Genomic DNA, 26,546 nt, shown 5'->3' on the forward strand with positions numbered 1-26,546 from the left:
TAATAACAGAAAGTGGAATGCACATCATTGATTGGAACTGGAACTACATTATCTGTGAGTGGATAGAAGCAAACAAATCCTTGTAACACAACGCTTGAAAACATTTGATGAAGTTTGCGCGCCTATAAAAATATGATATGTCCTATAACACAACTTCTGTTCATAAATGCAAATACTTAACAGACAAATTTAGAACAATTCATGTATAAAGAATACTGTCTACATGAGAAAAATAGTAAAGATACCCCAAGAAAAGCACATTCTTTTTATGTTTTGATATTTTGTAATCAGAGGTAGCCTTCCATTATTATTATTATTTTTATTATTATTATTAATACAAAAGTGCTATGACGCAACCGTTCAGAGTCTGAATTTCATAATGGCTGCCAAACAAAAGACACATGTTAAAAAAAAAAAACCTCACTACAATGCAGATAAGAGTCCAGATTTCTAGACTTTTCTATCTCTGTTGAATAATTTACAATTGTTGATATTACTGGGCAAATGGAGATAAAAGATATCTTTTACAAAAAAACTGGGCAAGTAAGGTAACATGATTAGGCATCAATAAAGTGCCCTAGTGTGCTGTATTAATGTCATATATTGGTGTAGATGACCATTTATGACAATCTGTTGGTGTTGTGCAGAGAGGCAGCCATTTAGAGGGCCAGATAAAGCCTACGTGTATTCTGATTCATTAGCAACACACTGTATAACAATATACTTGTATGTGCAGTCTAAAAATTATCCACCAGCTTGTCTCTCAGTCATTGTGCACATTGTGTTTTTAGCAACACCACTAGCTTTTAGTAATTCCACACACTGCTCCATAAAAAGCCTGCCTGTGCTTTGCAGTGATGAATAGATCTGCAATAGATATAAAATGTATAGACAATTTACTTAAAATAATATGCTTCTTTTAATATTGAAGGGCTTGGAAGAATGCTCCTGCATAATGATACTGGTTAAAAAAATAGCTGTGTATATATATCGCATAAAAGCAGTTTTTAATTATATTTTTCCAAACATATAGAAATAATATTATCATGGGGAAATAGACTGGCAACGGTGAAACAGAAGGTTGCTTAAAAGCATCAAATATAAGGCACTCTAAATGCAAAAGCAAGGAAAAAAAAAAGAAAGTAAGCAGCATTTACAAACTGCTGTGACTCTACATTATTTTCATTAAGCAGGACAGGGGAAAATTTTTTGGCTTTGCCCTTGATTTGATTTTTTTTCTTCTATTTATGTTTTTTTTTACATATTTTACAAATGACATACGTAATCATATACCACGTATAATAAATGATTAAATACAATTTGCTCGAAAACCTGTTCATACATCGTATAATACAATAGTTTCTCTCTGATAAACACTGACATTTCTTGCATGCACATATCCTGTATAATATACAAGATGGTTCATTATTGCACTAAAGTGATAAAAAATATTGAGCGGCGGAACGAAGTACATAAGTACGTGAGCACATGGAAATGTGAGTGGATAGAGTTGGAGGTGAACCTAGAATATCACTGATGTGCATTCCTCATTTCTTTATGATTAAAAGCAAAAATAAAATTAAAAAATTAACATATACAGGAAATGCTAACCTTCCGATTGATGAAATGGGTCTTAAATATCTTCCCACTGATCAATATCATGAAAATAACGGAAGAACAGATAGATATGTGGGTGTATATCTATATATACTTTTATATATGCTTGCAGCAGCTTTATACTTTGCAACTCCCTGTTGATTCCAAACAAGATGAAAAAATAGCTTGTCTTGATGCAAAAAAAAAATATATATATATATATAAGAATGGCCAAAAAAAAGTGTAAATGAAATACATGATAAAAATTATGGTATGGTTAAATGTCAGCGCTGCACAAATTTGTGCAAAAATGTTCAATGCTTGACTATTTCTAATGAGAATTATTACATATAACAGTTCTACCGCATTAAAAAAAATACAATTCTTGATCGAAAAAATTAACAGTTATGCAATGTTTTATTCACTTCCTTATAAACTTTTTGTTAAAAAAAAAAAGAAAAAAGAAAATAAAGTTTACACAGTTAGTAATGAAGCACAGGTCAGCAGTATCTTTACAATACTAAAAAACTAAATAAATGACTTTGATTTTCTTTAGACACTTCCCACTCATTCGTTTCACTAACATGTTTTCGTGATCATTGATGGAGAAAGGTCGATATCGCTGCAAAGATTGCATTTGTCTTAGGAAGCCGACGTAGAAAACATCCTGCTGTGTATTCCTAAGATTCATCGTAGAACACTCATGCAGTCTCAGACAAGATAATGGTTCTCTGTGGATTTCACATTGTTCCTTCATTGCCAGCTTATTCCTTGAGACAAGTTGGTTGGTGAAATGAATCCTTCAGAGGTCTCACCAGTCAGGATTGATATAACTTGCCTAGGTTAGATTATTTATCTGTGTATTCTTGGTCCATCCAGAAAAAAAAAATTGTTTTGTATTAATTTTTGTTTGTATGTTTTTTTAATAATTATCCAATTGCTGTGATTGGTCTTTAGCTAGGAGTTAAGAAATACTTCCCAAGCACACCGTATGGCTCAGATGAGGCTCTCTGGATCTTGAAGGGCCTGCAGGAATTTTCCAGGATGGGCCAAAACTTCTACGTTGCATAGTGATCAAAGCTGCCCAAATATTCAAGCCCTGCTCGGTAACAGAACTGATACTGGTCCTGAAAAAGAAATGGAAAATAACTATAAGTGATCAAATAACCTTTACATGAAAAGTACAAAGTATAACCCAAAACCCATGTATTTTTCAGTTACACTCTAAAAAACCCCCGATTATTCTAGCTAAATCTTTAAATGGGTTGTCGCTCTATGTGATTGCTGCAGACCCCTGAATTCTGACAGCGTGTGCACCGAACACTGTCAAGATTGACCGATATTGCTCGTGAGAACGGGTGGTCATTTGACAACAAGTATGTGATTTGCTGCGGTAATGTGCTGACTATACATACTAGGCTTATCTCAATTTGCATGTATTGAAAGAAGACAGGCACATCTAATTGGAGTATGACCGGAAGGATGCAAATAATGTAAAAACCTGACAGGGTGCAGTGCTCATGCTTCCAGGATTTAGAGATCTGAGGTCACATAGTGGCCTGCATTAAAAATTCAAGTTATTTCTTATCCATAGCAAAGGGGATAACTTGCCAATTGTTGGAGGTCCAGCTGCTGGGACCTCCAGCGATTCCAAGACTGATGATACGAGCCACCACCTATGAATATCTATGGGACTGCCGGAAAAAGCTAAGAGCTGTACTCAGCAATTTCGTTGACAAAATATGGATTGGGGGCCGATCATGTGCACCTCAGGTCCACTCAGGTCGGATGCCTTCCAATTAGAATGGTATCCCCTATCTTGTAAGTAGGGAATAACTTAATTTAATAGGGATATAATTGAAGTTATGATCCAGCTATATAGCATATGTGTTATCTATATCTTTAGGTAAAGCATGTGTGGCAACAAAATTTCTGGCTAGAAAATATACAGAAATATAAGCTGTTGGCTATCAAGTTGCAAATATCTATTTTTTTCTAATTAGTGGTTTAATAATGTTCACAAATATATTTAAAGCGAACCTGTCAGGTCCCTCGTGCCCTCCAAACCAGGAGCATTTAAATATGTATTACCAAATTCTCTGCCTAACCAACTGTTTATAATGATATTCACTTACATCCATGCTTAAAAAAAACTCAGTTTTTCTTATGCTAATTAGGCCTTCCACTAGTCAATGGAGCTTTAGGTTCCTCAGACTAATCAGCCCTCCTCACATGCTATCATGCCACTAATTTGCAAGAGCCGGTGTCATTGCCAGCTCCCTGTAAATCTTGCAAAAGTGCAGCTGGCGGCTCACATACATCTTCTGGACTTTCAGTCATGCGCAATGTGCTTCTGAAATTTGGAGGCATATACCCAGCTTCAAAGGCTCAATGACGCTGCCGAACAGGGCCAAGCACATGCACGAGATTTGCAGGGAGCTGGTGATGACGCCGGCTCATGGCTTGCTTTCCTAATTTGAGGAAATAAAAGCCCCATCGACTAGTCAAAGGCCTAATTAGCATAAGAGAAGTGGAACTTATACTTTTTTTAAACAAGTATTTAAGTGAAAAACATTATACAGGGCTGGTTAGGCAGGGAATTTAGTGGGTTGGAGGGCATGGAACCTGATAGGTTCCATATGAATGCAAACATTTGCCCAAAATAAATATTAGTCAGTCTATATGATTTAAAAGTTATATGCCATTGGAATATAATAGTAGCTCTCAATGCATATGTCTATACTACAGCTCTGTGCATGAGCCATGTATTAAATGTCAGCACCAGCAATGGATCCCATCCTATGAGGCAAAGTGAGGTAGGAATTAAATTAGTATATTACATTACCTTTGAATGTCCACAATAATAAAGAATAAGCTATGGAATTACTGGATATACTTTGCAATTATACTTTTCTGTTTTACATTCTGTTAACACCACTACTATAACAATTTTAAGAATTAGCCACATACACAAAAATGGCACCATAAGGACTATTATTATTGAGTACTGGACATCTTGTTAATAATTCTACTCACCTCTGTCTGTACCATAGCAGGTCGTTGTGTTCTCAACATTTTGACAGTCTGGAAGATATCTACAACACCCTCATATCTCATTCTTTCCAATACAATACTTAACGTAATGAATACTCCGGTTCTTCCAACTCCAGCACTATTATAAAAATAGAAGATTGATAAGTGGGTTTGATGATGAATGCAAATAAAAGGTAGTTTAAAATTTTTTTTTATAGGTTTGATAATGTCAAGAATTGTGATTATCATTATATGAGTTGGATAGGCTAACACTGTTCTCGGCAGCACAGGTCATGACGATGTACTGACGAGAAAGATGATCTTTTGTGCAAATCTTAGTATACACAGTACAGAAAAAGTGAAAACTTATTAGTTCTGTATCATGGAATATTATTTATTTATATTAGGTGCCATTTCATCATTAGTTTAGAGCTTAGGTAACTATTTCCAAACATCTTCAAATGGGGAAGAAAACTGTGTGAAGCTGGGTACCCCTAATGTGCAAACCGCATGCAATGACTTTAATTTGCGCATATTAATGATGCACCTGTTACTTAGGAGAATATCCAGCATGTTACTGTGCTAATGGATTTAAAATAAAAGCTTTGAAAAAATATCAAGCATGAATATTTATTCTTTTTCTAAACTAAATACCGTCAACTGTAAAATTTTTGCATAATGTGCAAGGCCAATTTGTACAGAGAGGCCAGTGATGAAATACTGGTTGATTAGCAAGCAATGAGCTTACAACATTATTATACATGATAGATGTATTCAAGACTGCCATGATGGGTTAATCTGAAAACAGGATTGCATTTCCGAGTTTCCAAAATTACACAGAGTAAAGAAGAAATTTCGAAGTTGCTATCATGGCGAAACATGGAAAGGGACGTACAAAAATCTATAACTGCTCCTGTAAGTTAACGGAGTTCTTTAAGTTGATTGATAGACCATAATCAAGTGCTGCAACTTCAATGGCCCATTCGATTCCTTGTAACTATATCATTGAAGTGATGGTCCACTATATTGTATATTCTGACCACAAGGACAAAAAGTTGTTGATATTTTCAATAAATAGAATGACAGTGATCACAATCGTATAAAATTTATGACTTATTGTACTTATAAAACTATGAAACAAACAGATAAATACCTAATATGTCATTTCACAAGTATAAAAAAGTCCTTATATCAAAGTAGTATATTCCAGGCTCATATCTGGCCAAATGATTACTACTGAACAAACGGCCTTTTCATCCAAAAAAACAATCTACTCCAATGATTAGCTTGTGACCTTCACTTGATTTTTGACCTCTATATGTCACAGTGAAAAGATAACATCCTTGAATAGAATGAAGAGGCCTTGATGGATTGCATAGAACTTTTGCAGAAAAGTTTTTTTTTTTTTTAAATGAAAAAATGAAATTAACGTCAAAAATATTGAGTGAAAATGGGAGAATTACCTGCAATGAACAGATATTGGGCCATCCTGTCCAAATTGTTCTTTTGTTTTATGTACTTGTCCTATGAAGTCAATAAATCCTTCTCCAGACTTTGGCACCCCTTGTTCTGGCCAGTCAGTAAACTGAAACTGTCTGACAGTCCGTGATTGGCCATCCTATCAAGAGATACAGTAATGTATGTTATTTTAGATGCTATTCTACATCTGAAAAATTAAAAGTAAAAATTAAAATTAAACCGTACTATACATTGTTCCATATGTATATATATATAAATATCTATCTATATACAGCTCTGGCAAAAATTAAGAGAGAACTGCACAATGTTCAGTTTGTCTGATTTTTCTCTTTATAGGTATATTTTTGAGTACCGTATATACTCGAGTATAAGCCGACCCGAGTATAAGCCGACCCCCCTAATTTTGCCACAAAAAACTGGGAAAACGTATTGACTCGAGTATAAGCCTAGGGTGGAAAATGCAGCAGCTACCGGTGAATTTCAAAATTAAAAATAGATGCTCCATACTGTTCATTATGGCCCCATAGATGCTCCACATAAAGCTGTGCCATATATAATGCTCTGCACTGTTCATTATGGCCCCATAGATGCTCCACATAAAGCTGTGCCATATATAATGCTCTGCACCGTTCAGTATAGCCCCATAGACGCTCCACATAAAGCTGCCCCATATATAATGCTCTGCACAGTTCATTATGGCCCCATAGATGCTCCATAGAAAGCTGTGCCATATACAATGCTCTGCACCTTTGATTATGGCCCCATAGATGCTCCATAGAAAGCTGTGCCATATAAAATGCTCTGCACCTTTGATTATGGCCCCATAGATAGCTGTGCCATATACAATGCTCTGCACCTTTGATTATGGCCCCATAGATAGCTGTGCCATATACAATGCTCTGCACCTTTGATTATGGCCCCATAGATAGCTGTGCCATATACAATGCTCTGCACCTTTGATTATGGCCCCATAGATAGCTGTGCCATATACAATGCTCTGCACCTTTGATTATGGCCCCATAGAAAGCTGTGCCATATACCATGCTCTGCACCTTTGATTATGGCCCCATAGATAGCTGTGCCATATACAATGCTCTGCACCTTTGATTATGGCCCCATAGATAGCTGTGCCATATATAATGCCCTGCACCTTTGATTATGGCCCCATAGATAGCTGTGCCATATACAATGCTCTGCACCTTTGATTATGGCCCCATAGATAGCTGTGCCATATATAATGCCCTGCACCTTTGATTATGGCCCCATAGATAGCTGTGCCATATACAATGCTCTGCACCTTTGATTATGGCCCCATAGATAGCTGTGCCATATACAATGCTCTGCACCTTTGATTATGGCCCCATAGATAGCTGTGCCATATATAATGCCCTGCACCTTTGATTATGGCCCATAGATAGCTGTGCCATATATAATGCTCTGCACCTTTGATTATGGCCCCATAGATGCTCCACATAAAGCTGTGCCATATATATAATGCTCTGCACCGTTGCCCCATAGATACTCCACATAAATCTGTGCAATATACAATGCTGCTGCTGCTGCAATAAAAAAAAACACATACTCACCTCTCTTGCTGCCCGCAGCTCCTCAGCGTCCCGTCCCGGCGTCTCTCTGCACTGACTGTTCAGGCAGAGGGCGGCGCGCACACTATATGCGTCATCGCGCCCTCTGACCTGAACAGTCAGAACAAGAGGACGCGAAGACAGTGCGGCGCCCGGCATGTGGAACGCGGACAGGTAACTATGACATACTTACCTGCTCCCAGCGTCCCTGGCTCCTTCTCCCGGACAGCTGGTCTCCGGGTGCCGCAGCCTCTTCCTCTGTCAGCGGTCACCGTTACCGCTGATTAGAGGAATGAATTTGCGGCTCCACCCCTATGGGAGTGGAGTCCATATTCATTTCTCTAATGAGCGGTCCCACGTGACCGCTGAACAGGGGAAGAGCTGCGGCACCGAAGACCGTGGGACGGGCAGGGGGAGCACCAGGACTAGGTGAGTATGCGACACGCTCTCTCACCCGCCGACCCCACCGCCGACCGTGACTCGAGTATAAGCCGAGAGGGGCACTTTCAGCCCAAAAATTTGGACTGAAAATCTCGGCTTATACTCGAGTATATACGGTAAAATGTAAAATTGTTCTTTTATTCTATAAACTTCTGACAACATGTCTCCGAAGTTCCAAGCAATAAATGTTGTATTTTTTTTCTGACAAAGAAAAATGGTCAAAATTAAAAAAACTTAGTGCTTTAAGACGTCAAATAATGCAAAGAAAACAAGTTCATAATCACTTCGAAACAACAATACTAATGTTTTAACTCAGGAAGAGTTCAGAAATCAGTATTTTGTGGAATAACTATGATTTTTAATCACAGCTTTCATGCGTCTTGGCATGCTTTCCACTAGTCTTTCACACTGCTTCTGGCGCAAAAATTTAAGCAGTTCTTCTGTGTTTGATGGCTTGTGACTATCCATCATCCTCTTGATTACATTCCAGAGGTTTTCAATAGGGTTCAGGTCTCTTAATTTTTGCCAGAGTTGTTTGTATATACAGTATATATTTATATATAGCTAAAAATGCAGAGTTCTAAATCGGAGGGTTCACATATTTACATAGTTTTTTTCACCGTTTAAATCTTTGAAAAACAACTAAAGGTAACAAACTAATACTGTCATGGTTTTGCAAATGGTTATTTCATCTGTCAACTTTAGTGAAGAGCGATCGTGCTGGAATAGGGTGTTATCGGAGCATGCTCATGTGCTAACCGAGCCGCCCTACATGCAGCCGCGGGGACTGGAACATATTTTTCGAGCATGTCGAAGACACTCGGTTAGCACATGAGCATGTTCGGATAGCACTTTATCCCAGTACGTTTGCTCATCACTAGTTGACTCCTATGATCACATAAACTTGTGTACTTAATAAATGTATTGAACAGAAAAGCAGCTTATTACATTACTAGGTGTGTCAATTTATTAGTCATAATAACTAAATGTAATGCATGACAGTAAGCACCATAAAAAACTAATTTTTTTAGAATGATCCAAGATAATGAAGTTGTGTGGAGTCCCGGCAGTATTGTCAAGTATTTGTGCACTGTTACATGAACCATGGGGATCTCCGTGTACTGGAAAATCTTATCCTATCGCAACGGCTGTTGATACTTTAGGTAGAAAAATGGATATCATGTTTTTAGTTTATACCATTTAGTAGTAGACAGATTGGATGTTGGCATGGATCCGGATCCTGCGATGAAAACATTGCTGGCAGAAAAATCAAGGGTGCAGGTTACTCAGTCTAATAAATCTGACACGAGGACAACCTGGACCATGCTTATTAATGGAGACGCTTGTACATCAGCCAGAACTACAGGACTGCTGTTGTGAGAATGAAGCAGGGCTCGGGTAAAGCCGGAATCAGAAATATAACGTGGGAGACTCCGCTGCAGCTAAATGTAAATCACAGGGTTCCCGCTGGACATTCCCACAGTGCATAACACATTCATGGAGAGTTCTAGTCTTAGGCAAGCTAACAAATATTCACTGTACCAGGAAACGTTACAGCACTTTCCAATATAGGTGGTGTTTAATCGCTTATTGTTTTCAATGTACACTGTTAGGCCGTGGTCACACGACCGTAGAGTCTCTCATCAGAGAGAATCGGGGCCATTATGCTAATGACACTCTGCTTATACTCTGATCAGCACAGTGTGATCCGATTCTCTGAGATGGCAGAACTATAGCACACTGTGAGGAGAAGATGGAGAACAAAATGTCTCCATCTTCTCCATTGTGTGAGTCCGCGGACATCAAACTGCACTCGGATGTCATCTTGGTGGAGTCCGATCTTTTTCTCTTACCCACGGACATGAATAGATGAGTCTCATCTGATTTTAGAGTGAAATCGCAGTAGTTTTTTCAGATTCTGCCAGTAAAAAAAATCGTTCATCAGCACTGTCTCAATATATAACACGGGTCCGAGGGCTGCCCGATAAAAAAAAAACTGAATAGCATTTGTCCAACGTATATATTTAGCCCTTAGGGTAGGTTCATACCAGCATGTATAAAATCATTCATAGTTACATTGAGAAAATCTGGGCAATTTTTTCTCTTACTTGCCATCCATGTGACGTCTTTTTTTTACAGCAGCAGCTATTAATCATCAGTTTCCTATGTTACAGAATAAAAATGTATCCGTAGCACTCCGATGCTTTACTGTGGCTCCGGATGGCATCTGTTTTTTTTTGTACACCCATAGGAATGGGTGAGTCTCATCTAAATCACAGAAGATACTAGTGCAGGCTGCAATTTGTTTTCACACGTAGATTCGGTCCCCGAAAATTATAACTAATTCACACTGCCCCACTAAATAACATTTGTCTGAGTGCATTTTTCCACTGACAGCACTCCGCCTGAAAATACAGTCTTGTGAACACAGATAAGAGGCTTGGATGGAAAGAGTTACTTTACTTGAATGGGGTAAGTCACAAGATTAGACACAGCCCCATGTACTAGAGAGGGATTGTGTCTAGAAAATAGGACCCCCTTTTACTACTGTCATACAATTCCATTCATCAGAGGTGTTTTAACACAAAATATATTAGTGTAGCGCCCCCACCGCCGCAGGGCCGAGGGGTACCCGGTACCGGGCCTGTGAGCCTCTGCTCTGGGGTTGTCACGGTGGTTAGGCCCCGGTCCGTGACCCTGCCGTGGGGCGCACAGTGAATAATAGACGGATGTAGATGTGGATGGTGGTAGTTGGTGCTGTGGTGCAGTAAATAACGAGGACACCAGGTTGCAGTCTCTACCTCTTTACTGAAGATCTCTGGGTCCTCAGTCCGGAACACGGTTCACCAGGCTGCGCAAGTCCGGTCGGTCCAATGGCACCTCCAGAGTTCTCTTCACAGGTGGAAATCGGTGCCTTCCTTCTAGTGCTATGTGTTGTGGTCCTTCCCTGCTGTGCTTACGGAAAGTCCCCCACAACTGTTGTGTCTGTTTCTTAAGTTCCCTCACAACTCGATTAGATGATGTTCTGCTAATCCTCCGTCCCTCCCTGATGTTCTGGTTGGAACGGCACCCGTTTGACGGGTAGGCTCGGAGCTCTTCCGGGACCCTAGAGTCGCCCCTCTCCACAGGTTGCCCCCCAAGACTGCATAGGTGATATAAGTTAGACAGCCCGCCTTAGACTGACTGTCCTGCCGCTGTTTGGAGTATTGCTTGAAGCTGAATGTTATGATACTCCCTCGGCGTTCCGGCCACCGGTAGTGCGCCTCAGCAGGATGTTGCTTCGGTCTTACAGCACGACTCCTACTGGTATTTCTCCTTTGCGTGATCTCGTTTCTCACTCAGCACAATCTATCTCGCTTCTAATCCTTCCTTGGGCACCGCCGCTACCCGGAGCAGGCGCGGTCCCGTTACGTTCGTTCAAGTTGCCAAGCCTCTGTCAGGATCCCACCCCTGACAGAGACCCTACTGTATCTTCCCCCACAACACCCTCTGCCACAAGGTGTTGCCTGGTTCCAACCCAGTCAGCTTTCTGATCTAACTTCCTGCCTGACCCCCAGTTTACCCACTATGGTGGGGAGTGGACTAGTGAATAGAACCCTTAGCTCCCCCCGGGGGCCCGACTGTGAAATGTATTGGTGTCTGTGATACCTGATCAGATGAACTCCTTCAGTGCCATCAGACGTACCATAGCTCCCCTTAGTGGCGGAGCCACGGTACTGCAATGACCAGGACTCTGGGGCGCTGCACTAGAATGTTATAAAACTTCATTACACAAACAGAAAGATTTATCCACAAAAATGCCATAAATGTAAGAAAAAGCTAAAATAAATAATTGTAGTCTTCATCTTCACTACAATGCAGGGAACAGACGATTCAACTTAATAAGGTCATAGGATATAAAACGTGAAATTTTAGACAAGGAATATTCTTTCCAACTTATGAGTGCAATAAATATAACAATTATACGAGTACATATTATTCCCAGTGACTATTAATTAATAGAGATGATTAGCAGCACTTATCTCCATAAAGCAGTATAAAGGGTATCTCACCCGAGCATCTGTTACTTTAAATTCCCGTAGGATATATTGTGGCATGTTATATTCAGCCATTGGATCCACTACAAAGTACTGATATCTGGCAGAACGTTCAGCCGGCCAGTATTGATGACATTTTTCCTAATAAAAAAAAGGGAAAAATAATTAAACTAGAAAAGCCAAATAAACAATTGGGCACATTTTTCTTTAACCTCAGTCACCATGCCAAACATGTGTATTGTAGTAGTAGAAGCAGACGCCTGTTTCCCACAGAGTCACAATGGTTATGCTATTCTTCTGCTATTCCTACTCAATATTTATGATTAAATCTAAAACTAGGTTTTAGGCTGGGTTCACACTGCGTTTCTGCAGTGTGTTCTGTGGTTCCGCCTGAATTTCCCTTAAAAAAGATTCAGATGAACCCCCAAAGTGGTAATCTGCTACATTCCTGTACCCGTCTAAAATAATGGAAACTTTCAGAAAAAAACACATTCACACTCCATTTGTGTCATTAAATTCTATGGTTCCATTGAGGGTTCATCTGATTGGGATTTTTCGCAAAATTCAAGCAGGAACCCCTGAACGCACTTAAGAAAAAGCATAGCATTTGCCTTGACAAAGGGTTGTGTCCCTACACAGTCTGGCAACGTGGCCACTGATTGGACCAAAGCAGATTATTTATTATATTTATTACACTGACACACCCCTAAGTGGTAACACCCAATTGTCAATTTAAGTACACATTTCTGAGAGAGAGGAACAGTACATGCAGAGTCATAAGAGAAGATGCTTCAGAATGGTTATTTCATGACCAATAATTGAATGTGTTAGTGTAGCCAAAATTAATCAGAATCTTTCACGTACCCAATAATAGCGTACTATGACTAGGTCACTGGTAAAATACTGGAGGGGAGATATGTATTCCTGAGGATGTCAGCTTCAGTGATGTAAACCTAGGAAAATGCTCCAGAACACTGAGTGCTGAGAGGTGTTAATGGGCCACATTAAGGGCTGGGTTTTTGTGTGAAGAGTGGGTGGGAGGCTGCATACCATATCTCCACCCCAGGGTGTGATCCATCAGGTAAATATGCAGCCTTCTGACTCACTCAATGTGCAGTGTCTCTGGAGATGAGATCTCCAGAGCTGTGTTTGTGGTAAAGTGAGATGAACCTTGCTGTTTTTACCTGAGCGGGCAGATTCCCAAAGCCACACAGTTCTACATTATTCCTTTTGTTTTCTAGTTATGCCAAAATGGCTGCGTTTCTGTTGCTTAACTCTGCACTGGTTTATGCAGTACTTTTCTAACAAACCAGTGGGAGAGTCAAATGGAAAACGTTTCTGTGTCTACCTCTCTGAGCAGCCGAGTGAGCCGCTCTATCACAGCACATAATGTACAGGTTCTAAGATTATAATTACTATTATACAGTGGGTAGTATAACATAAATCATAGAGCTATATATCCTGCATACATGTTCAGTTTTTAAAATTAAAGCGGTTGTCAAGTTCTTAAAGGGGTAAAATTGTAAAGTACTTATAACACAAGAATAGAAAGATTTTTAATTTTACACAGCACAGCAGCTTGCCAAGCTTACAGGCCACCCTGAGGTCCCAGAGTGGCTGGTTTCCCAAATAAGGAGCGTATGGTGGAAGCAGGCTCAATACTTCACAGCCTGCTCATGCCACTCTGGAGCTGTCCGGATAACTGGATCTCACCAGCTTCTCTCATCCTGCAGAGGCAAAACTGCCTTTGCCAGAAACATGAGAGAGTGCTCAATTCGGACTAGTGGCGACAAGGCCATTGTGCTGGTACAAACTGCGAATCTTCATGAGCGCACCAACCACTTCCCCTGGCAATCAGTAATTTGTGAAGTAGGTGAGGTTTGGGCCCCTGAAAAAACAACATGAGTACACTCCTTTAAGCAAAGTCCTGTTGAAACAATAGTCAGGGTAGAGTTCCTCAATTTGTCATCTACTTACATCAGTAAGTTTAGACCACTAACAAACACCCTTTATAGTAACATATACAACTTTTACTCAAGAAACTATGAATACGTGACACAGTAGCATAGCTACCGGGGGGGCAGAGGGTGCGGGCGCCCCAGGCCCGGTGCTCAGAGGTGGCCCACCTGGAGCTAAGCTACTGTAACTGAATCGGCGCACGCAGAGCGCCGATAGTTACCTTCTGCGGCAGAGCAGGGAGAATCGATCTCCCTGCTCTGCTGCCCGGCCACTATGGGGACCCTCAGCAGGCAGGGGGGCCCCGGTGCCAGCAGTGGGCCCCCCACCTGTGATCGCAGGGTCAGCTATATCAGCATTTAGCCGATACAGCTGACCGCAATGATGAGGGAAGGAGAGCTGCACTCCTTCCCCCATCATCCCCGTTAGCGTTTGACGCCGGCGACGCTGACGGGATGCAATGAGTCACAGCCCGGCGCCGAGGCGAGCGGGAGCTCAAAGCAGCGCAGGAACCAGGAAGAGGTGAGTATTTTTTTAAGGGGTGCTGCCTTATAGTGCACAATCTGCCTATGGGGGGGTCTGCCTAATACTACAGGGTCTGCCTATGGGGGGTCTGCCTAATACTACAGGCTCTGCCTATGGGGGGGTCTGCCTAATACTACAGGGTCTGCCTATGGGGGGTCTGCCTAATACTACAGGGTCTGCCTATGAGAGGGGGTCTGCCTAATACTAAAGGGTCTGCTTATGGGGGGTCTGCCTAATACTAAAGGGTCTGCCTATGGGAGGGGGTCTGCCTAATACTACAGAGTCTGCCTATGGGGGGTCTGCCTATGAGAGGGGGTCTGCCTAATACTACAGGGTCTGCCTATGAGGGGCGGTCTGCCTAATACTACAGGGTCTGCCTAATACTACAGGGTCTGCCTATGGGGGGGTCTGCCTTATACTATAGGGTCTGCCTGTGGGGGGTCTGCCTTATACTACAGGGTCTGCCTATGGGGGGTCTGCCTAATACTACAGGGTCTGCCTATGGGGTGGTCTGCCTTATACTACAGGGTCTGCCTATGGGGGTCTGCCTAATACTACAGGGTCTGCCTATGGGGGGTCCGCCTAATGCTACAGGGTCTGCCTATGGGGGGTCCACCTAATGCTACAGGGTCTGCCTATAGGGCGGTCTGCCTTATACTACAGGGTCTGCCTATGGGGGTCTGCCTTATACTACAGGGTCTGCCTTTGGGGGGCCTGCATTATACTACAGGGTCTGCCTATGGGGGTTTGCCTTATACTACAGGTTCTGCCTATGGGGGTGCTGCCTTATACTACAGGGTCTGCCTATGGAGGTGCTGCCTTAGACTACAAGGTCTGCCTGTAGGGTTGCTGCCTTTATAGTACAGGGTCTGCCTATGGGGGTGCTGTCTTATACTACAGGGTCTGCCTATAGGGGTGCTGCCTTATAGTACAGGGTCTGCCTATAGGGGTGCTGTCTTATATTACAGGGTCTGCCTATAGGGGTGCTGCTTTATACTACAGGGTATGCCTGTGGGTGCTACCTTATACTACAGGGTCTGCCTATTGGGGGTGCATTATACAATATTGAGGACTATCTGGTACATTATACTATATTGAGGACTATCTGGTACATTACACTATATTGAGGACTATTTGGTACATTATACTATATTGAGGCCTATCTAGTGCATTATACTATATTGAGGACGATCTGGTGCATTATACTATATGGAGGCTATCTAGAGGGGCATCATACAGTGTGGGGATTACAGTGTTGAAGCCATCAGTTTGGAGACTACTAAGGGTTCAGTATACTGTGTATAAGAGAGTATCATACTATGTATAGGGGAGCTGTACAGGGGGAAACTCAGGACATTATTAAATGTAAAGTGGGCACTTATTGTTATAGGGGAACTCAGGTTACTGTGACTATCAAAGGGGCACACAGGACAATATTACTTTCTAGGGGGCAAAATATGGGCTCTGTTTTCTAGGGCACTTGCACCTGGCATTGCTATATTATATTGCCTTAGAATTTAGAGGGCACAGAGAACCACACAGCAGGGGCAGTAATATGGACACATACGGCAGCAGCGGCTCAGTATTGGGGTATCAGGGGCAGTAAAAGGGTCACATATGGCAGCAGCGGCTCAGTATTGGGGTAGCAGGTGCAGTAATAGGGACAAGTACGGCAGCACCGACTCAGTATTGGGGTATCAGGTGCAGTAATAGGGACATATACGGCAGCTCAGTATTGAGGTATCAGGTGCACTAATAGGGACATTTACAGCAGCAGCGGCTCAGTATTGAGGTATCAGGTGCAGTAATAGGGACACATACGGCAGCTGCGGCTCAGTATTGAGGTATCAGGTGCAGTAATAGGGACACATACGGCAGCAGCGGCTCAGTATTGGGGCATCAGGTGCAGTAATAAGGACACATACGGCAGCTCAGTATTGAGGTATCGGGTGCAGTAATAGGGACACATACGGCAGCACTGGCTCAGTATTGGGGTATCAGGTGCAGTAATAGGGACACATATGGCAGCAGTGGCTCAGTATTGAGGTATCAGGTGCACTAATAGGGACACATACGGCAGCAGCGGCTCAGTATTGAGGTATCAGGTGCAGTAATAGGGACACATACGGCAGCAGCGCTGAGTATTGGGGTATCAGGAGGAGTTTGTGCAGGTTGGGAATAGATGGTGATGGGGCTGGAATGTGAGAAGCGAAACGTGTCTTTGTTGTATTCTCTGCAGCCGAGCCATGGCTGGAAGAAGTTGTCATGTCGGTCTGGGCCAGATGGAAAAGACGGGAAAAGTGACGACTCCATCATAAAGATCGTCAGCGGTAAGACATTATCTGTAACTGTGCTGTGATCTCTTATATGTTCTGTAGGGCTGGTATCTACCACTGACCATATGTTGGTAATATCCATGTTGGTCGTTATATAGAGATTATCTTCAGTAATAGAGCGGTCATCTGCTGAGGTTCTCCTCCAGTATTAGGGCGCATCACTGAGTTGTAATCAAAGTTACCTGGTTAAGGGCCCACTCAGAAGCTTCGCCCCCCCGAACCAAAACCCTAGCTACGCCTCTGACGTGACAATAAAACTAGATACTTACTCTGCCCATCTCTCTAAGTTTTGTGAGCATGACCACAATTGTAGAGTTATGTTCCCATAGCATCCTCCAGAAATCTTCTGTTGTCTCTGCCAAGGGACCTTGAGTTGCAATATAGGCTTTTTGCTGTCTGTTTAATAGAAAAAAAGAGAACATAATGCTGTTACACCTAAGACATATAGCTACACTGTATATTAAATGCTTGCTTATCTACAGAATGTATGCTACATAGGCCAGGACAAACAGCTAAACATACAGTGGAGGCAAGTGAACCAATTTCACATGGTAGTAAAATGATTGCATGTCAGGATCTTTATGAATGGAGAAACACCCAATAGCCCATCCACAGATCTATGAAATCAATCATAAATCACTATCAGGCTCTATAGCGACTTCAGTTGGAGTAATGCCCAATAACTCATCCATGGATCTATGATATCAATCATAAATCATTTTTATAGTGACCTTAGTTGGAGTAACACCCAATACCCACCCATGGATCTATGAAATCAATCATAGGCTTTTATAGTGATTTTACTTGGAATAACTCCCAATACCGATACATGGATCTATGACATCAAACACAGAGTTCTATAGTGACTTTGGTTTTGTAAGACGAAGATAAAATCAGTATTTGTAAATCTTAATAACAGGACTAAAAGAAGGACATATAGGGGACACATGTAGGAAACATTAATACATTAAAAAAATTATTAATATTATTAAAATAATTAAAAAAAATAAAAAATTCTTGATCATAACAATATGTTTCTATTGTAATATTTCTATTTTTCTACATTTAATTTGACATTAAAGTAATATATTCCAGTGTATTTTAACATTAATGAGACTAGACATTCTTTCTTTGAATGCACTTATCTTTTGTGTTTATTCTGGTAACTTTCTTAGCTTTCTGTTACAAATTTGTTAGGCTATGTGCACACATTTGTCCCTGAACAAAACCGGACATTTCTTTTCTGCAATAAATCCGCATGCGTTTTTTGAGATTTTTTTTTGCTCATTTTTCGCATTTTTTTCCAGAGGTTCCCAATGCAATAAAAAAGTGAGAAATCCACAAATAATCCGGAAAAATTAATGAACATACTGCGTTTTTTACCGCGATGCATTTTTTTTGCAGAAAAAACGCAACATATGCACAAAAATTGCGGAATCCATTATAAATGATGGGATGCATATGTATGCGTTTTTATAGCGAAAAAACATGAAAATTTCTGAACATGTGCACACAGCCTTAAACAGGAATCCTATGTTGACTTTTCTGGTATTATCACTTAAAGCTTAAATCTTGGGCAAGTTTATGAGTGCAATTGTTCGTTAGTCCAGAAAATGAAACTAAGCCTTATATTTGCACTATTTGATTAATAAAATCTTTCTGGTTTTTGTATATTATATTCAATAAACTGCTTTCCTTCAAGGTAAGCCGGTCATTACTGTGGACATATATAATACGATGTCATGGTGATGGGTGTAAAACAAGAGCTGTGTCTGAGTGATCACCACTGGAGCCAGGCTGTGGCTCACTACCCCCTGTGACTGTTTACTTTGATTCTGTTTATTTAAATGGAATATGTCACCCCTGGGACGTATATGACCTATTCATATGGGCATACAGGAAGCAGAAATCTTACACTAGTCCTACCTGTATGCCTCATATTAATGGTCTTGTTGCTGACAAATGTTATATTCAGTCTTTATGCTAATGATTTCTTCCAGGCTCCGTGGCATGCGGTGCGTGGAAGAAATCCCTGCCTCCTGTCCTCATTGTAATACTTACCCTCCTCCCATCAGCGTCAGTTATGGCCCCAGAATTCTGTGCCTAAACCCTGCACTCCCTCAGGTGCAGGATTCCAGGGCCATGACTGACGCTGATGGGAGGGGGGTAAGTATTACAATGAGGAGAGGAGGGCAGGGATTCATTAACATAAATAAAGAATATAACATTTCTCAGGATCAAGACCATTAATATGAGGCATACAGGTAGGACTAGTGTACCATTTCTATTACCTGTATGCCCATATTAATAGGTCATATACATCCCGGGGGTGACAGATTTCCTTTAACTAATCTGCCATGGCCAAAAGTGACATTATCTAAGTCATTACATAGCGGTATGTGTCTACCTCTGTCATCCTATGAGCTTTCCTGGAACCTAATCTCAAAGGAGAGAGGGGGCTAATATGTAATGGGAGCCAATAGTAGCCATTCCTGCCCCCCTCCCTGTTGCCATTTTAGTACACTTTGTTCTCATACAGCTATGGCAAAGGAAAAGTGAAAACCCTATGTAGTTTGGACCAGAAAATGCAAAAAAATAAAACTTTCACTCTCCTAACGACCAAAAAATGTCAAAATGGTTACCAAACTTGATGAGAAATAAGAGGCCATTATAGAACTTGCATTTGTATATCCCATAATTTTATGCAACATTACGGATTAAAGGTGGAATCTCATGATTGCAAACCAGGAGCACTCATTTCCAGAATTGTGTCCTCTCCTATGCTGCAAAAAGAAGCACCTTTGCCTCTCCAGAAACAGAGGAGTGCAGAAATCTGGCCAACTTTAGAGCGGTGCTTGCAAGCTCCATAGCAAAGAGCTTGTAAGTGCTGTACTCTTTGCCTAGGAGACCAACCACCATATACACTGGTCACTGATAACCTAGGCAATGTGCAGTAAACAATACAATCAAAAGTCTATTAAAAAAGAGGTCAATCAAAAAGTTTTTTAAAGTGTCCACAAAGTTGACCTAGGACATATATTTATAGACTGCATTATGATAAAACATGTACAATGTGATACCAACTGTGGGAGAGGATCTAACTAAAGTGTGCTTGAGATTAAACAAATAGTGTTTAGTACTTGGTGTCAAAACGGTAGTAGACGCTAATATGCCTTATCTAAATATATGCTGTATATTACATAGGTAACACTCCAATACAAGTCTCACATATACAATGAAGGGCAAGGCCAAAAGCATGTACAGCATATGTACAGTAACAAAAAAACACTAGATATTAGATTCAATATGGCCAAACTTGACGATTTTGGTGGGATTGTTTGACCTGACCATCTAATTCTAATGTATATGTAGGACTTTCAACTTTCCCCCAGACAGATGTTTTGGAGAAGATAAGGACCGGGTGGTTTGAATATAAATAACCAGTCCTTTTGCTCTCCAGGTTGGTAGTCATCTGCTCAATGACCTCGTCTGCTTGCTTATTCTGTTCTACCCATAGAGAACACATTCATGCTTAGCTGAGCCAGATAGAAGGGCCGGATAGAAGAGAGAGCAGTTATCTCTGGAGCGTGGCACCTTTAGGCTATGTGCACACGTTCAGGAATTCTTGCAGAAAATTCCTGAGAAAAACCTGAAATTTTCTGCAAGAAATCTGCATGCATTTTTTGAGTGTTTTTGCCGTGTTTTTGGTGCGTTTTTGATGCGTTTTTTTCCGGACATTTCCCAATGCATTTTATAGTGGGAAATCCGCAAAAAAACCGCAAAATTAATTTACATGCTGCGTTTTTTACCGCGATGCGCTTTTTTCGCGGAAAAAAATGCATCATGTGCACAAAACATGCGGAATTCATTCTAAATGATGGGATGCATATTGTATGCTGTTTTTTGCGGTTTTATAGCGTTTTTATCGGGAAAAAACATGAAAAAAACACGAAAAATCAGCAACGTGAGCACACAGCCTTAGACTTTGACTTGATGGGTTTTCTATAGGTGAGAATCAACGGGGGTTCAATCTTTAAGAGATTTTGTTGAAATTCAGACAGAAAAAAAGAAGCAAATCAGAAAAAGCTGCTTTGAGTTCAAATAGCAAGTGAATATATCCATTTTAGAAAAAATATTAAACACAAAATCTAAGGAAAATATCAAGCAAGATTTATAGACAACTGCACATATAAAATTATTTCCATTTATTACATTGTTAAAACAATGATTTATATGAATGTGCTCATTATCCATTACTGCCTGGAATGGGAGTTCTCTCCAGATTTAATTCATGTGAAATAAAACACTTAATAAACTACTTATTTGAGAAATGTCAGAGGATTAATGGCTGTCACCACATCAATCATATTAACCAAGTCCAGATCTAAAAAACTATGTTAAGCATCTTTAAATTGTGAGAGGGAATTTTTTTTATTCAAGTTATTATTAAAGCCTTATCTTTCAGAAACTCTTAATTACAATTATAAAATTATAGGATGTTTTTTTATTCCCAAGACCAGCAGTGTGAGAAATATCATTAGAAAACTCAGAAAAATAATAATAAAATATAAGAGAGTAAAGACAATTTCACAAAGAAATAACTAAAAGGTCACAAAAATGGTAACCCTCCCCCCCCCATATAAAATTCACCATCTAATATATATATATACAGTGGGGGAAATAAGTATTTGATCCCTTTGCTGATTTTGTAAGTTTGCCCACTGTCAAAGACATGAACAGTCTGTAATTTTAACCCCTTTCTGACATCTGACGTACTATCCCGTCGAGGTGATATGGGCCCGTATGACCACCGACGGGATAGTACGTCATCACCGATCAGCTGCGCTCACGGGGGAAGCGCGGCCGATCGGGGCCGGGTGTCAGCTGACTATCGCAGCTGACATCCGGCACTATGTGCCAGGAGCGGTCACGGGCCGATCCTGGCACATTAACCCCTGGAACACTGCGATCAAACATGATCGCAGTGTTCCAGCAGCACAGGAAAGCATCCCTGCGTGGAGGCTCCCAGCGTGCTTCCCTGAGACCCTCGGAGCAACGCGATGTGATCGCGTTGCTCCGAGGGTCTCCTACCTCCTCCTCCCTGCAGGCCCGGATCCAAAATGGCCGTGGGGAGCCTTCCGGGTCCTGCAGGAAGGTGGCTTACAAGCGCCTGCTCAGAGTAGGCGCCGGCAAGCCTCCTTCAGTGCCTGTGTGATCACTGATATGACACAGCAGACACTATAGCATGATGTCCCCCCAGGTGCAATGTTACAAAGTAAAAAAAAAAATACTTACAAGTGTAGAAAAAAAAAATCCTAAATAAATAAAAAAAAATACATATTGTTCCAATAAATACATTTCTTTGTCTAAATAAAAAAACAACAATAAAAGTACACATATTTAGTATCGCCGCGTCCGTAACGACCTGATCTATAAAACTATCCCGCTAGTTAACCCCTTCAGTGATCACCATTTAAAAAAAAAAAAAAAAAACCAGGAGGCAAAAAAACAACGCTTTATTATCATACCGCCGAACAAATAGTGGAAAACAGGCGATCAAAAAGAGGGATATAAAAAAACATGGTACTGCTGAAAACATCTTCTTGTCCCGCAAAAAACGAGCCGCCATACAGCGTCATCAGCTAAAAAATAAAAAAGTTATAGTCCTCAGAATAAAGCGATGCAAAAATAATTATTTTTTATATAAAATAGATTTTATCATATAAAAGCGCCAAAACATAAAAAAATGATATAAATGAGGTAAAGCTGTAATCTTAGTGACCTGAAGAATGAAACTGCTTTATCAATTTTATCAAACGTGGAACTGTATAAACGCCCCCCCAAAAGAAATTCACGAATTGCTGGTTTTTGTTCATTCTGCCTCACAAAAATCGAAATAAAAAGCGATCAAAAAATGGCACGGTCCCAACAATGGTCCCAATAAAAACACCAACTCGTCCCGCAAAAAACAAGACCTCACATGACTCTGTGGACCAAAATATGGAAAAATTATAGCTCTCAAAATGTGGTGACGCAAAAACTATTTTTTGCAATAAAAAGCGTCTTTTAGTGTGTGACAGCTGCTAATCATAAAAATCCACTACAAAACCCGATATAAAAGTAAATCAACTCCCCCTTCATCACCCCCTTAGTTAGGGAAAAATAATAAAATTTAAAAAATGTATTTATTTACATTTTCCCATTAGGTTTAGTGCTACAGTTAGGGTTAGGCTTGGGGCTAAAGTTAGGGTTAGGGTTGGGGCTAAAGCTAGGGTTAGTGGTACAGTTAGGGTTGGGGCTACAGTTAGGGTTAGGGTTAAAGTTAGGGTAGGGGCTAAAGTTAGGGTTAGGGTTGGGGCTACAGTTAGGGTTAGTGTTGGGGTTAATGTAAGGGTTAGAGTTGGGGCTAAAGTAAGGGTTAGGGTTGGGGCTACAGTTAGGGTTAGGGCTACAGTTAGGGTTGGGGCTACAGTTAGGGTTGGGGCTACAGTTAGGGTTGGGGCTACAGTTAGGGTTACATTTATGGTTGGGATTAGGGTTAGGGGTGTGTCAGGGTTAGGGGTGTGGTTAGGATTATGGTTGGGATTAGGGTTAGGGGTGTGGTTAGGGTTGGGATTAGGGGTGTGTTGGGGTTAGGGATGTGGTTGGGATTAGGGTTAGGGGCATGTTCGGATTAGAGGTGTGGTTAGGGTTATGGTTGGGATAAGGGTTTCAGTTAGAATTAGGGGGTTTCCACTGTTTAGGCACATCAGGGGCTCTCCAAACGCGACATGGCATCCGATCTCAATTCCAGCCAATTCTGCGTTGAAAAAGTAAAACAGTGCTCCTTCCCTTCTGAGCTCTCCCGTGCGCCAAAACAGGGGTTTACCCCAACATATGGGGTATCAGCCTACTCATGACAAATTGGACAACAACGTTTGGGGTCCAATTTCTCTGGTTACCCTTGGGAAAATAAAAATTTTGCGGCTAAAAAAATCATTTTTGTGGGAAAAAAATGATTTTTTATTTTCACGGCTCTGCGTTATAAACTGCAGTGAAACACTTGGGGGTTCAAAGTTCTCACAACACATCTAGATAAGTTCCTTGGGGGGTCTAGTTTCCAATATGGGGTCACTTGTGGGGGGTTTCTACTGTTTAGGTACATCAGGGGCTCTGCAAATGCAATGTGATGCCTGCAGACAATTCCATCTAAGTCTGCATTCCAAATAGCGCTCCGTTTCTTCTGAGCTCTGCCATGCGCCCAAACGGTGGTTTCCCCCCTACATATGGGGTTTTAGCGTACTCAGGACAAATTGTACAACAACTTTTGGGGTCCAATTTCTCCTGTTACCCTTGGGAAAATACAAAACTGGGGGCTAAAAAATAATTTTTGTGGAAAAAAAAGAATTTTTATTTTCACAGCTCTGCGTTATAAACTGTAGTGAAACACTTGGGGTTTCAAAGTGTTCATCACACATCTAGATAAGTTCCTTAGGGGGTCTACTTTCCAAAATGGTGTCACTTGTGGGGGGTTTCAATGTTTAGGCACATCAGGGGTTCTCCAAACGCGACATGACGTCCCATTGCAATTCCAGTAAATTCTGCATTGGAAAGTCAAACGGCGCTCCTTCCCTTCCGAGCTCTGCCATGCACCCAAACAGCAGTTTACCCCCACATATGGGGTATCAGCGTACTGAAGACAAATTGCAAAACAACATTTAGTGTCCAATTTCTTCTGTTACTCTTGGGAAAATAAAAAATTGGGGGGAAAATATCATTTTTGTGAAAAAATATGATTTTTTATTTTTACGGCTCTACATTATCAACTTCTGTGAAGCACTTGGTAGGTCAAAGTGCTCACCACACATCTAGATAAGTTCCTTAGGGGGTCTACTTTCCAAAATGGTGTCAATTGTGGGGGGTTTCAATGTTTAGGCACATAAGGGGCTCTCCAAACGCGACATGGAGTCCTATCTCAATTCCAGTCAATTTTGCATTGAAAAGTCAAATGGCGCTCCTTCCCTTCTGAGCTCTGCCATGCACCCAAACAGTGGTTTACCTCCACATATGGGGTATCAGAATACTCAGAACAAATTGTGCAACAACTTTTGTGGTCCAATTTCTCCTGTTACTCTTGGTAAAATAAAACAAATTGGAGTTAAAGTAAATTTTTTGTGAAAAAAAGTTAAATGTTCATTTTTTTTAAACTTTTTTAAAAATTCCTGTGAAACACCTGAAGGGTTAATAAACTTCTTGAATATAGTTTTGAGCACTTTGAGGGGTGCAGTTTTTAGAATAGTGTCACACTTGGGTATTTTCTATCATATAGACCCCTCAAAGTGACTTCAAATGTGATGTGGTTCCTAAAAAAAAATGGTGTAGTAAAAATGAGAAATTGCTGGTCAACTTCTAACCCTTATAACTCCCTAACAAAAAAAAATGTTGTTTCCAAAATTGAGCTGATATAAAGTAGACATGTGGGAAATGTTACTTATTAAGTATTTTATGTGATATAACTCTGTGATTTAAGGGCGCCAATACAGTTACATTCTGCGGCAGAGCAGGGAGAATCGATCTCCCTGCTCTGTCGCTATGGGGCCCCTGAGCAGGCGGGGGGGCCCGGTGCCAGCAGTGGCCCCACCCCTGCCATCATCGGAAGATCAGCTGTACCGGCAATTAGCCGATACAGATGATCTCAATGATGGGAGAAGGAGCGCTGCGCTCCTTCTACCATCATCCCCCTGTCAGTGTCGGCGTCTGCACATACGCCTCCTTGAGCAGGAGGACCTTGAGGGCACTGCAGGATTTTAAACCTATACGGTGTAATGTGTTACCAATGGTTTTCTTGGAGACTGTGGTCCCAGTTGCCTTGAGATCATAAACAAGTTCCCCCCATGTAGTTTTAGGCCGATCTCTCACCTTCCTCATGATCAAGGACCCCACGACGTGGGATTTTGCATGGTGCCCCAGATCAATGTCGATTGACAGTCATTTTGTATTTCTTCCATTTTCTTACAATTAAACCAACAGTTGTATCCTTCTCACCCAGCATCTAACTTATGGTATATATATTATTTGTAGCCCATTCCAGCTTTGTGCAGGTCTATGATCTTTTCCTTGACATCCTTAGAAAGCTCTTTGGTCTTGCCTATGTTGTAGAGGTTAGAGTCTGACTGATTAATTGAGTCTGTGGACAGGAGTCTTTTATAAAGGTGACTATGTAAGACAGCTGTTTTTAATGCAGGTGACAAGTTGATTAGGAGCGTCTAACTGGTCTGTAGGAGCCAGAACTCTTACTGGTTGGTAGGGGATCAAATACTTATTTCTCAGTGCAAAATGCAAATATATTTATATAATTTATACAATGTGATTTATTTTTGATATTCCATCTCTCAATGTTGACATTAACCTACCCTTAAAATTAAAGACTGTTCACGTCTTTGCCAGTGGGCAAACTTACAAAATCAGCAAGGGATCAAATACTTATTTCCCCCACTGTATATACATATATATCTATATATATATATCTATATCTATATAGATAGATAGATAGATAGATAGATAGATAGATAGATATAAAA

The 26,546-nt window shown here is 40.9% G+C and overlaps 1 protein-coding gene across 26 annotated transcripts in view; it reads right to left on the bottom strand.

Moving 5' to 3' along the window:
• Positions 1–2,042: 2,042 nt before the first annotated feature.
• PTPRD (protein tyrosine phosphatase receptor type D) overlaps positions 2,043–26,546 on the bottom strand; it is a 2,959,440-nt gene continuing 2,934,936 nt past the window's right edge. For all 26 annotated transcript variants that reach the window (XM_077249189.1, XM_077249205.1, XM_077249204.1 and 23 more), the window contains 5 exons: positions 17,256–17,382; positions 12,185–12,310; positions 6,093–6,247; positions 4,633–4,768; positions 2,043–2,723 (listed from right to left, as the gene is read on the bottom strand). In XM_077249189.1, coding sequence (XP_077105304.1) covers positions 2,655–2,723; positions 4,633–4,768; positions 6,093–6,247; positions 12,185–12,310; positions 17,256–17,382 — 613 coding nt within the window. In that variant the 3' untranslated portion in view covers positions 2,043–2,654. The remainder of the gene's footprint in view (positions 2,724–4,632; positions 4,769–6,092; positions 6,248–12,184; positions 12,311–17,255; positions 17,383–26,546) is intronic.

Source organism: Ranitomeya variabilis, chromosome 1 (assembly GCF_051348905.1).
Source record: "Ranitomeya variabilis isolate aRanVar5 chromosome 1, aRanVar5.hap1, whole genome shotgun sequence".
NCBI classification, from domain to species: Eukaryota; Metazoa; Chordata; class Amphibia; order Anura; family Dendrobatidae; genus Ranitomeya; species Ranitomeya variabilis.